The sequence below is a fragment of the Pelodiscus sinensis genome, chromosome 15, assembly GCF_052426305.1.
Source record: "Pelodiscus sinensis isolate ZL-2025 chromosome 15, ASM5242630v1, whole genome shotgun sequence".
Lineage (NCBI taxonomy): Eukaryota > Metazoa > Chordata > Testudines > Trionychidae > Pelodiscus > Pelodiscus sinensis.
Window position 1 is genome coordinate 20,364,902 of NC_143066.1, and position 13,641 is coordinate 20,378,542.

The following is a 13,641-nucleotide window of genomic DNA, read 5'->3' on the forward strand; positions in this document are numbered from 1 at the left end:
GGGACAAACCACTCACAGAGCTTACGGAAGGTGTCCTTCATTCTGAAGTTCTGGGTCAATTGTTGGTCTCCCCAGCGCTCCAAGACAATGTGGTCCCACCAGCCACTGCTGGTGTCCAGATGCGGTGGGGCACGCTGGCGTCCAGGTGCTGCTGCTGCTCCTCCTCGACCCCCAGGAGGGTCCGGAACAGGGCCTGGGGGGTCGGGCTGCAGCAGATGCTGCGAGGCAGAATCGGACAATTGCTGCCAGACTTGCAGCAAGACATCCAAAATGAACATCAGTGCCCAGGGGCAGCTCTGGCTCCATGGTGCTGAGTGCTGTGGCGTCCCAAGTCAGGGCAACCAAAGCGGGCAGAGACAAAAATGCTTTGCTGTCCCTCAGCGAGGTAGGAAAGCAAGCAGAGAAAGCTGACTACCGGCTGTCCAGAGGGGTCCCTTTAAGCACAAGCCTCAGATAGCAGCCATACAAAGTAACTACTGACCTGATGCCCTGCTGGAACTGGTTTCAGCTGGCCTTAAATGCAATTCAGCATTCAATCAGTGTGGACACACTATTTCGAAATAGCAAAACGCTATTTCAAAATGCATTTTGTGTGCAGATGCGTTATTTCGAAATATCTTATTTCAAATTAACTATTTCAAAATAAGATATTTTGAAATAATGCTGTAGTATAGACATACCCACAGGCATTTAGTTCTGTTTTCATTGTTAACTTTCCGTTCATCATCTGTAGGAAGTAGTGAGCCTGCCACTTACCAAATAATGCTTAAAAATTAAGTTTTACACCATTGCAAGTCAAATGCAAAATAAAACAAAACAAAGTTAGCTTTTATTCCTATATTCAAAAATAGAGATTTCACAAGTACAGAAAAAGTAATGTCAAGTACAGAGACCAAAAACAGAGTTAGTGAGTACTGGAATAGAATAAATATTCCTGACAATTCTTATTTTTGTAAATAAAAACATGTTGGGATCCTTTTTGCATAGAAACAGGTCCAGAGCATTCTAATGTTGCTTTTCCAGCAATAAATTATGGGTTTTTTTCTACAAAGTCTTATTTATGAGTAGCCTTTACTCATTCAAACAGTCCCACCAAAGTCAAAGGGACAACAAGAACTATTCACGTGAAAAAGGGTTTCCAGGATCCAATCTTGACTGTTTAAATGAGAAATGGACATATAAAAACTGAACTGTCATCTGTTTACACCCTGTAAAACAAATGGATCTTCAATGCTAGTGCCAGCCATCCTCCCGGGTTCTGGAATTGCATCTGAAAGTAAGAAAAGATGTAGTGTAAATATTCATGCAGCCACAGAGATTTTTATATAAATGTCATTAACAACAAAATTTAGTAGTCTGAACCTCAGTACATAGAACATTTTAAGACCAAGAGGACTCTAGGAAACTTATCCATGTCAGTTTCTGCATTAGCAGTTATGAACTGTAAGTTTGTCTATACAGCTACAATAATGTTTTTGAATAAGTATTAACAGAATGAGCTTTCAATCTATTAGTTTTTAGATAGCTAAATATGGTGTATTAGAATATACTATAAATTACAGTACATGGCAGGATCTCCATCATGATGCAACATGCTCAAAAGTTTATCGGAACACTCATAGGACAACATGAGCAAGGATATTTCTAACACGAAAAATAAAGGTCTGCTCTTCCATTGTTGAACATACATGCCTTGTGGAGAGTTTTATTTATACAGAAAGTAAAAACAAATTCCAGAATGCTGAAATATTTTTTTCTCTAGAAACCCAGATTCTGTGAAGTGTTGCTTCTTTAACACTCTCTCCTGGTGAAAGGGAAACTGTCACTGCCTCCCACTTTGACATCCCTAGATGATAAATATATAAAAATACAGCCCCAGATTAATTATTTTTATCTGTAGATAATGTAAGAAAAATAGTAAACCCTGCTGAAGATTGATAATTAAGGGAAAGTACCCAAACAATTCTAAATCTCAAAGAGGGCATAAACAAAATACATGGCAGAGTGGCTTATTTAATTTAAAAAAATCCTTGAGCAAATGCCCCTATCAGTCCCTTGTGCTCAAAACACTATATCTAGTCAAAAATCAGTAGCAGGTGCGCAGAAAAGCCCAGATTCACAAGTGTTTAGGCCCCAACTTCCATTGCTTTCTGTGGAAGTTAGGAAATTAAATACCTTTTGTGGACCTTACCAAAGTGACTAGAAACAGGAAAGGAAAGACAGAGAAATTTTACAGTATAACATGGTAATATCAGTTATGGCCTGATCTAGAGATGACTTAAGTCAGGGGAAAAACTCCCACTCATCTCAGTGTGCTTTTTATTCCTAGAGACAGAATTGGGTATTTATGCCCAAAGAAAGATGCCTGAATTAATGAACTTCCAGGTACAAAAATGTTGATGATCAGAACATACAAGAAATATCTTTGCATAAAATATATATTCATGTGTATGAAACACCCCTCCTGCCCCAGTGTTCACTGTAAGCTATGAACTTGGGGGGCCACCCAGCTGCTTATCAGAGTGCCCAGGGATATTCACAACTGGCAGCATGTGTTTCTGATTGTGGACATCCACACATGCCTTGGTGCACATAACATTTATTCTGCACCTGGACGGAAAATTTTAGATGCAATATTGTGCCAACCCTTTATTGAGAGTTTGGGAAAAAATTTTGCTCCTAGTTATACCAACATAAATCTGAAATAATTCAACTGATGCCGGTAGGACAAAGAGGAATTTGGGCTTTTTCCTTAGAAGCAAAATTGGAAAAAGATTGTGGTGACATTTTGGCACTAGAGTTGGGATTTACTGATTCTCAATGCAAGATCAGTAACACTAGTAATGTTCAGTCAGCAAGTCCTATCTTCTAAAGCTGCAGGAAAAATTGCACAAAGCTTTTCCTACTATCTACCAACTAGAATAACTCATCTGTCTGCTGTTCATGAGTTTCAACCATTTGTAACAGTCTTACAATTTTCATATGAAGTGAAAAAAAAAAAAAACCTGTTCCCCCATCCTCAATTATCCCGGTTACCTGCAGCTACCATTGAAGACAACAGAAACTGCAGCATGCTCAGCATTGCTTAAAATAAGGCTGTACATTTAACAGTACTGGGCACAATTATTAAAATGTCTGCTCTCTAGATAACATTCAATCCCATTTCAGAGAAAAATTCCAATTATCAGGACATTTAATGGCAAAAAAGATCTGTGAACAATCTTCTCATCTCCTTTCCAGCATGTGTGACTATTTTATTCCTCCTTCTAAGAAGTGGCAAGGTAATGTGTATGAACACTATTTTAAAAAGAGATCTGTTAGATACTTTTGAAAGTGAAAGATTCTTGCTTCATAAATCTTTGCTCATACCATAATTAATTTTCTTTCATGTATATATAGCTATCTGGTGGTATTGTAGCAGTATACATGGTGTAGCCCTAGATGATTAGCCAACACCTTTTGAAAATATTAACATTAATAATTCTATCAAAAACAAATCTCAAGCTTTAATGCATTCTTTGCATAGAAGAATACAATTCACTTGGTATATTTTATTTTGCATTCTGATGTGTTCAACTTGCATGTTATATATACGTGTATGAAATTATCAATCAACTGGGGAAATAACTTAGTATGCACTAGGCAAACTTTTGGTTATAAATATCTGTATAATCACATTAAGAATATATGCAAAACACCTCTAGACCCATGGCAATGACTGTTCCTATGCGAGTTAGCACCTCTGTTCTATAAAATATCCATGTCAGTAGGCTCAAAACAGGGAAAGAGGCAGGGGAAGTAATGGTCAAGTTCTACTTGGCAATACCAGATATGGAATGAAGAATTCTAACCACTATGCTATACTCTGCGGGTGCATCTAGACTGGCAAGATTTTTGCGCGCAAAAACTTGCCAGCGGTCTACACTGGCTGCTTGAATTTGCACAAGAGCACTGACTTTGTAATGTACAAAATCAGTGCTTCTTGTGCAAATAGTTTCACGTTTCCGCTCAGGGATAAGCCCCCTTGCGCAAGAATACTTGCGCAAGAGGGCCAGTGTAGACAGGCACCTTAATTATTTGCGCAAGAAAGCCCGATGGCTAAAACGGCCATTGGAGCGTTCTTGCGCAAAAGCGCGTCTAGATTGGCATGGATGCTTTTGCGCAAAAGCATCCTTGCCAATCTAGACGCTCTTTTGCGGAAATACTTTTAACGGAAAAACTTTTCCGTTAAAAATATTTCCGCAAAATCATGCCAGTCTAGACGCAGCCTGCCTGTTGAAGCACGAGAAGGGATCAGAGCAGATTCAGTGGTGCTCAGAAGGTACATTTTATGTCTTAAAAGACAACCCAGTCAACTCCTGAGGGAAAACAAAGATACAGATTAAGACATACACACCCTTTCGATTTCTTTCATTAGGTAGTTTGCTGAGGTTCTGTCTTGGAAACTGCAGTGAAGATCCTTTTGAAAACTTATTCTGGATACCTTCTTCTTTACTATCACGTAAAAAATGAGCTAGAATTCCATACAAGAGAGGTCTGTTAAAAGAGACACAACAAAGTAGAGTACATAGAAAATGCTGAGCATAAGAATTTTTCCACTTTTTTTCAAAAAACAAAAAGAATCCTAGAACAGGAAAGGCCACTTAGTCCTCAATACTGGTTCCTAGAATGTGTACAGACAGACGTCTTCAGCATAACTATTTCCTAAACACTATGTTTCTTAACTCAAGTTTTACAATTCCTGTGTCTACATTATTTAGCTTAAAAATGTCAGAGTTTGTAAACAAAAACAAATTAACGTAACATATATTCCTAATTTTATAAAAAGCAACTCCTATTTGATCATCTTCCTTCATAGGATGTCCTAAATCAGGAGAAATAAAAAGCTATCCTATGATTTTTTTATTCATATACGAAAATTAACAATACCCAGTACAGTTAAACAGTCATTTAATTGGCTTCTGAACGTCATGTGAAGGAGCACCACACAAAGTCACATGGAAATCTCAAAGCACATTTTCACAACTGCTTTTGAGTTGGTTGAAAGACGTGTGGAAAAATCCAAGTGAAATAAATTTCTAAAAGGATTGTGTGACACTTGCGCGTTGTGGTACTAATATGCAATCTGGAGACTACCACAAACCAGACAGAAATGTTCAACATACACAATGAGCATCTGAAATACGTAAGTTACTACACAATTTGGTAAGATGCTTGTGCAGAGCAGAATTATATCCTTTGAGCATGAAATGTAAGCCAGTTCCACCAAAGACAATTTTCACGTCTCCAAGACTTAAGACTGTAAATAAAACTTACATGGGTCTTAAATGAATATTACAAAAGGCACAGAAAATGTGGTGTATTACATAAGAATGGCCACACTGGGTCAGACCAAAGGTCCATCTAGCCTAGTATCCTGTCTAACAACAGTGGCCAATACCAGATGACCCAGAAGGACAGAACACAACAGGTAATCATCATGTGATCCCTTCCCTGTCATCCATTTCCAGACAAACAGAGGCTAGGGACACCATTTCTACCCATCTTGGCTAACAGCCATTGATGGACCTAACCTCCATGAATCAATCTAGCTTTTTCGAACCCTGTTAAAGTCCAAGTATACTGTTGAGTAGAGTGTACTATGCTTTCAAATAATTAGAGCCCTGAGTGGATATAAAATTTATATCTGCACTTGTATCCATAAAAATGGTGCACAGATATCTGTATTGACATTTGCAGATGCAGATAGTCACTTTATATCTGTGGGTATCTCCAAATTTACAGGGTTCTAGATAGGAAATTTATATCCCCATCCATAGCCACAAAAATGAGCTGCAGATATCTGCATCCACATCCGCAAATGCAAATATCTATGGATAAAAAGTGGATATACATAGGTTTGCTCTACAAGCCTACAAACAAACAATCTACTTACATCGATCTTCTATTTGGATCTTCCGCTATATTAAGTTCACGAGCAAGAAACTGTCTATCCAATGGTACTTCAGGTTGACCAGATTCTGAAAAGTAAAATATTTTAAATGTTTTCCTAAAGTTCTTACATTAGCAAACTTCTTGTTTATCTTTTACACTCTCGAGTCTGTAGAGCAACAGCAGAATACACACGTTACCTTTAACATATATTCCATTATCTATTGCCATGATGACACTAAGTCCAATAGTACTTGGGATTCCAATAATAAACTTTAATAATTATCCTCTACTATAAAGTTCTATTAAAGAAAAACATTCCTAACGTCATTTTAAAATTAAAAACATTTGGGTAAGTTAATTTCCCCCCCATAGGGATACTGTTATAAATATCCAGCTGATTCTTCATATAATGGAATCCACAAACTCCTTCCTCCTTCCCAATCAAAAGACCAATGGACATTTCTGTGCATTTAAAATAACCTTTAAGAGAATGTTGACTCTGAAGGATATCATCACAATGAGTACAAATATCAAAATAGCTCTTTACTTGAATAATTACTGCATCTTTCCAGTTTAAGTATTATTAACACAATTATAGCATGTTACATGTCTTGCACACTACATTTCAAGCAGGCAACAGCAGCAACAACAGAGGACCTGTACAAATGGGTACAAATATGTAGGGTAGTGATTTATTTTATGAAAAGTCTAATTAAGCAAAATAGCTATCATGCTAATATTTGAAATGTAACCAACAGCATTAAAGTTTAGCTGTAACTGTTCAAATATCGTGAATTACTTTTTTTTGCCCTGAATCCTATGTTTTGCTGAATACATCTAACTGAGACCTGGGTGCAATTAGGTAGCATATTTAAGAGTACTCCAATACATAAGACTGCCCTCCACCTAATTTGAAGTGTTAATGTACTTTGGACCAATTTTGTTGACACCCGATTGTTCATCCTTCATTTATACTTCCGCTTAGCACTTGATGAAAAATGGAAATATAAGTGGGACTGTACACTTGAAAATATTCATTCCCATTTCAGTAAATATTTAGATGTTTCAGTGTTGGCAGTTTACATTCCATAGAGACTTTGTGCATCATGTCGGATTGGATTTAAGTGGCAACAATATTTCTCCACCCCCTACTAAAGGCTGTTCATTGTTGCTTTAGAAAGCAATCCTCTCTTGTCCTGTGCATCAATTGCTAATCAAAGCATTTACCTTCTGGTGAAGAGCCTGGAAAGATACTTAGAGACTAATTATTTAGCCTGATTCCTGAGGGAAGAGAGATAGACTTATCTTCACCTCATTTATCTCCACTAACCTTAACAAGATAAGCTGGGGACAAGGGAGGGGGAGGGAAAGTACGCACTAGAACCCTGAGGACTTACTGACTTATGTCATTGCTATATAATACGATCTGATTTCTTGAGCTTATCCGGCTATTATCCATTAAGGTAAAGATTGAAACAAAAGCAGTTGAAGCCAGTAAGCCAACCCAATACCTGCTGTTAGAACAGATACGCTGTATTTATATTTATTGTATTCCAAGTATTCACAAATTAGTTCATTGATTAGAAGATTTTCATGAGACAGTGGTGGCCTTGGTTCACTTTGGTCATCCAACGCATTAAAAACTTCAGCTCTGATCCTTGCTTTTATTTGTCCCAGTGCACCTCTCTTTTCCAATGTGTCCTTGAGTACTATTGAATACACACAGAAAAAAAAATCAATTTCTATTATCGCAGATAGTCCTAAGCTTAATATTCAATACGAACCCCAAGAATCAGTTATTTTATGTAACAATCATTTTAAAAAGTCAGTTGTCCAAACTATTTGGAATGCTGGTTAATGAGGAAGAGGAAAAAAATGTATGAGATCTCAAGTATAGACAAGGCTACTGGCTTTTTAAGCACATTGTTGATTAGACAATCTCTGATCAAAGCCGGACAGTATTTTTAATTTCATGTTTTCAGACAAGTGTATACAAATTTCTCGTGTTGCCAGAACCAGTAAGAATTTTTTTTAAAGTGTTTAGTATAGTAAAGGCCAATGTGTACTCACATTGTATCTAATTTAGGTATTAAATATTGGCTGGTGAGCAATACTCAGCAGTGCTACCAATCAAGTATTCAAAATTATGAGTTCGGGTCCAAAACTAATGATAATATTGATTAAGAATACATTTGAGTGATATTTAATAAGTTCTATGTATTTGCTTTCTGGTGTTTTTGATGAATACCAAACAATTTTTTGTATGATGAACACCAAAGATTTTTTGTTGAGAGAAAAAAAAAGCTCACCTTTTGAACACTAGACAACACTTTTACACTCAACAACAATATTGGCTCACTGTCCTGCAAAGTCTTCTAGACTTCTGCCTTTTTCATAGAGAAATGTAATTTATTCAGTTTACTCATCTTGGTGGAAATTATACATTCAATACCTTATCAAGCACAGGTTAATGTCAAACAGCTGGCCAACAGCAGCCATAGCAGCCACACCAGCATTAGGGGCACTGAGGGCCTTGCCCTGCCCCCCAAATCACAGTGGGTCCCTTAGTGCTTAATGTTTTGTCCTTCAATAGCTCTATCCCCGGCTCTGCTATTTTTGACACAGAATACTGAATGCCTTGTCTGTGCAAGAGGGTGGAAGGTCCGGCCCCCCCTCCCCAGCTGTCCCGGGTAACAAGCGAGGGCTAAAGACAGCAGTGCAAAGACCCAGTTGGGGTGGCAGCTTTAGGGCAGTTCTCTCCCCTGGCAGGCAGGATCCCCAGACCAGCAGCGGAGACAGCCAATCACAGCCGGCCCTGCTGCTGGCCCTGCAATGCTCCTCCCTTCTGGCAAGGGGCGCAACTGAGGGACGGAGCTTTCCCAGGCGGTTGCAAGCCAGGCGCAGAAGCATGTGAGGAACGTGGGTAGCCCTGCCTCATTTCCAGCTGTGTCACCACTTGCTCATCTCTTCGCACCACCCACTGCATCTCAGCAGCTCTCGCCACCATTTTTTTCTTCAAATGGCCACGGTACACCTGTGAGTTCTCCGCAGAACACAGTTTAAGAAACAAGGATCTAGATACATTTTCAGCAAATTAAATTACCAAATGGAAGGCTGTACTTCCTTTATTTTTCTAAAGAAAGATGAACTCATTTGTTCATATAAACATGCTGATTTACAACTAAAATAGAGTGCACACACAAATAGAATAGGGATGTAATAGTGTAGTTGATTAACCAATAAGCAAAAGCTTATAGGTTAATACTATAGACTACATGCATTTAGACTCCCTCCCCCCCACCAGTAAATTTTTTAGCAGGCTGACTTACCCCTGCTGTGGCTCTCCTTTTAAAGTATATAAGGAACCAGGCAGGCAGACAGCCCAGCTCAGTCACAACTCATGCCAGGTCCGGGAGCTCAGACCTCCCCAGGATAGGGGAGGCTGCCACCCTGCACTGCTTCCTTTGTATCAGAGGCAGCAGCGCTGGGAGACAGCCAGCCGATCCACAGGGGGGAACTTTTTTTTAAAACTGGCTCCCCTCCTGGACCAGCTCCTGCCTGGCCCCACATGCTGCTGCCTCTGATACAGAGGCAGCAGCACAGTGAAAGGGAGCTCCTCAGCAGTGAGGCCAGAGCACATTGGCTGCTGGCCCTGCCCCCAAGAATAGTCAAGTATCCAATAAGAATTCATCAGGTTAATCGACTATTCAATTAACCGATATTTAACATTCCTAAAATAGTGTTCGATAAATTTCCTTGCTGCTTGGGAGATATACAATAATTCTATGCATTTATGCAATTATATAGCTTACAATTTTCAGACTCCTGACTGGGTGAATATCTTGCCCATTTACTAGATAATTAACTTTTTGCTCAAGCTGTATTAGGTTGCAAACTGAAATTACATGCAAGCATATACTTTTTTTTACTTACAACCTTAAATGTGTGGCATACATATTTTCATCAAAATGTATTTTACATTTACAACTCAATGATTTATTAAAGAAACAGGGATTAACCGTAGTCAGCCAATTAAATTGATTTTAGGTCAGCCTGGTACATTTTTCCATATGCCAAAGTGAGTGACTGGAGCTTAAAGTCCTGTTTGCCTAAATCTCTTGAAAAGGAGACTGTTCATCTTACTTAGGCTGTCTTTCAAACTTGAGGGGTACAACTCCTCCTTCCCTCATTTTTATTCACTCCTCATCCATTTTTCAACTTTGAATTAGTCCAAATGAAGAAAATATACTTTGTACCTGCAAGAGACTACTACTGTCAAAAGCTGGTTTAGCTCTTCAGCGAGCTGTTTCAGGAGATTAGCTATCATTTCCATCACTACTGTGGCATGACTGTCTTTAAATCAGAAATCAGCTCTGAAATTTATTATGGTTAGCATGACTGATGGGTGATTATTAGAGTCCCATGTCACAGCCACATATTAGTATTCCATCTATAGTATTTTGTCACTATTTGCTTTACAAATTGTCATCAGAAAAGGCCTGTTCTTAATATAAACCACTGAATTCCATCTTACATCTTGGGGGAGAATTAGCTTGGATCCTCTTGCTATTTTCAGTGAAGTTGAAGCAAACAAGCTTTGTTCCCATGTTACAATTTACAAGTTCCCTCCCTTATCTTCAAGATTTCTTCTAATCTCAGCAACAAAGCTATGCACTTCACACTCAAATTTCTGTTTCTTATCTCTTACTGCTGCTACATTTAAGCATTTCCTGATGGACTGACTGTAGAATAGGCATCCTTCTACTCCAGGGCTACTCAACATGCAGCCCATGTGCAGTTGCGTTTACAGAGGGCTCAACACAAGGCCCTCAGGTGAGAGTCAAAACATAAAACTAGTCAATATAACTGTCTTCTGTTGATATGAGTTTTAGTAGTTAAATTCCTGGACTGTTATTGCTCATTAAAAGAGCTGTCATATGGGTGGAAATCAGGTAAATATTGCATTTTATTAATATCAGCAGAATGGTTTTAAAGGGGGCCCGTGTTGTGTCGTCTTGCTTTAATCTTTGTATTCATGTCCACATGAAATAAGATATTTGCATATATATTTGCATGTATATGCAACCACACTTAAGTTGCAGCCCTCGGCATGTACAGCGAGTATCACTGTAGTCCCCAGGGCTTCCAAAGTTGAGTAGCCCTGTTCTGCTCTGTTGCCACACAAGCACATATTACCACATAATTTTGTGCATTACTCCACCCATCCAAACTGAGATTAACAAATTTCCCATCAATGTTTTTTTTCCTTCTGTTTAATTTCCTTCTCCTACATAGTATGCAACCTGCCAGCAACATCTGTTTTACCAGGTGGCAGTAGCCTGGTTAAGACTGATGAAATGGTTGGCCTGAACAAAATGAAAGGGATAATTTACTGCATAATGAACTGAGCAATATTTTCATCTATGGTGATAGAAATGTAGCCATGTTAGTCTGGTGTAGCTGAAACAAAATACAGGACAATGTAGCACTTTAAAGACTAACAAGATGGTTTAATAGGTGATGAGCTTTCCTGGGCCAGACCCACTTCCTCCGATCAAATAGTGGAAGAAAATTGTCACAACTATCTATACCAAAGGATACAATTAAAAAGGGGAACACATATGAAAAGGACATATGTATTGCACTTTAATTTGCTGGCCCGAATTATGAATTTCTCTTTGATTTTATTGGATGATAGAGCCTGTTGATAAGAGGTAGTTCCTGCCAGCTGTAGGTTTAACTGCAGCATGACAAGAGTGAAACCACAGGAAAAGGAGGTTCGCGGTAGCTCAACCAACAGGCGGAAAACAAGCAGGACTTTATCAGAGGGGCATCCGCAAAAACAACGATTCGCCCTGGGGGCCCCGGTCAGATGGATGTGCGCGAGCGCTCGCGTGGGAAGCAGAACTCTGCCTTGTTTCCGGCTTACGGGAGTTGCTGGCACCGGCTCCTGGTTTGTTTTAGGGGCGGAAGGAGACTGACGGGTCCGGGTCAACAGTCCCAGGCTGCAGGCAGGGAGCCGTCCAGGCGCAGAGAACGGGGCTTGCGGGGTCATCTCGCCTTCCCTGGCTTGCTCTGGAAGCCGGGGCAATATTTATTACTTCATCGTTGACGACAGCGGGGCCCAGTCCACGACTTGCCCCTACAGCATGAGGCAACGCGCAGCACCGCCTCGCCCCGCCCGTCTCTCACGGCGAAGCCCCATTTCCGCTCTGGAAACCGGGTCCGCCCGGGCCATGGGACTCCAGCAACGGCAGCCCGGCCGCACACGCAGGCCCAGCGCCCTCCAGAGAGAGCACCGCAGCTCCCCGCGGGCAGCCATTACCTGCTTTCAGCTCGGCAATGGTCGCCATCTTCCAACGGCCACCGAGACTCCGCCCCGCAGCGGTGAAAGGCCCGGATGAATGGTGGCGGCTGGCAGCGGTCACGCCGCGCATGCGTGCTGTGCTCGCAGCCCGACAGAGGTGGAGCGGAAATCTTTCCGTCGCAGACGTGGGGCTTGTCTGGACGTTCTGTGGCTGCGCCCTGAGCCAGTCAGGGGGCGTGGCCGCTGGAGCGTTCTGAAGCGCGGGCGGGGCGCGTGTAAATTCCCATGTCTTGGCTGCACTGTGCGCGTTTGGGTGTTTGCTCTGTTTCTCTGTTATGCAAAGCGGTTACAAGTAATCTCTTCAGTAGGAAGGGAGAGAACCCTCTGAGAGGTGCAGGGGAGAACAAGGAAGGAAGCCTTTCTCTTTGAGGAAGAGAAGAAAGGTGTGAGGGAAGGCCCTTTCAGGGGTGAAGGAGAAGAAAACTTCTAGAATTATGCCTTTTAAAAAAATAACACACTTGATTATATATGCACCATATTAAGTCATGGTGATTAAACAACCCGGCTGTGTCTAGACTGGCAAGTTTTTCTGCAAAAGCAGTTGCTTTTGCGGAAAAACTTCCCAGCTGTCTACACTGGCCGCTTGAATTTCCGCAAGAACACTGACTTCCTACTGTCTGAAATCAGTGCTTCTTGCAGAAATACTATGCTGCTCCCGTTCGGGCAAAAGTCCTTTTGCGCAAAGCCAGTGTAGACAGATCAGATTTGTTTTGCGGGAAAAAGCTCCGATCATGAAAATGGCGATCGGGGCTTTTTTGTGCAAAAGCGCGTTTAGTTTGGCCACGGATGCTTTTGCGCAAAAACACTTGCGGAAAAGCATCCGTGCCAATCTAGATGCTCTTTTCCGCAAATACTTTTAACGGAAAAGTTTTCCGTTAAAAGCATTTGCGGAAAATCATGCCAGTCTAAACGTAGCCCCCTAGTGACTATTCATTTTGTGGGGTTTTTTTTTGTTTATATTCTTTATTTGGGTGTCTGTCCACATATGTAGTCCTTGGTACCATTTAGGGATGTAAATGACTAGCTCAGTGGTCTCCAACCTTTTTATACCCAAGATTACTTTTTAAATCTCAGAACAGGCGAAGATCTACTGCCCCACCCCTTCCTTGAAGCCCCGCCCTCTCTATTCTCCTCCTGTCAATCACTTGCTATCCCCAGCCCTTACTTACACCCTCTGATAAACAGTTTATTTTTAAATTATGCGATACATACAATTAAAATCACGTGTTTATAGTTATGAAATAAATGGCCTGTTTTTTATTCATGCTATTTAAAATGAAGCATTTATAATTATACATTTTGTGGGGACAGAGTTCTGCGGCTAGGGGCAGGGGAGAGGG

At 40.5% G+C, this 13,641-nt stretch overlaps 1 protein-coding gene across 1 annotated transcript; it reads right to left on the bottom strand.

Annotated features, from left to right (window-relative positions):
- Window positions 1–807: 807 nt before the first annotated feature.
- CEP20 (centrosomal protein 20) lies at window positions 808–12,302 on the bottom strand. Its single transcript, XM_006119588.5, has 5 exons — window positions 12,260–12,302; window positions 7,446–7,643; window positions 5,936–6,020; window positions 4,397–4,536; window positions 808–1,270 (listed from the first exon to the last, which is right to left on the bottom strand). Exons 1-5 carry the CDS (start codon window positions 12,285–12,287, stop codon window positions 1,194–1,196), a joined length of 528 nt encoding a protein of 175 aa, XP_006119650.2. The 5' UTR covers window positions 12,288–12,302; the 3' UTR covers window positions 808–1,193.
- Window positions 12,303–13,641: the final 1,339 nt, after the last annotated feature.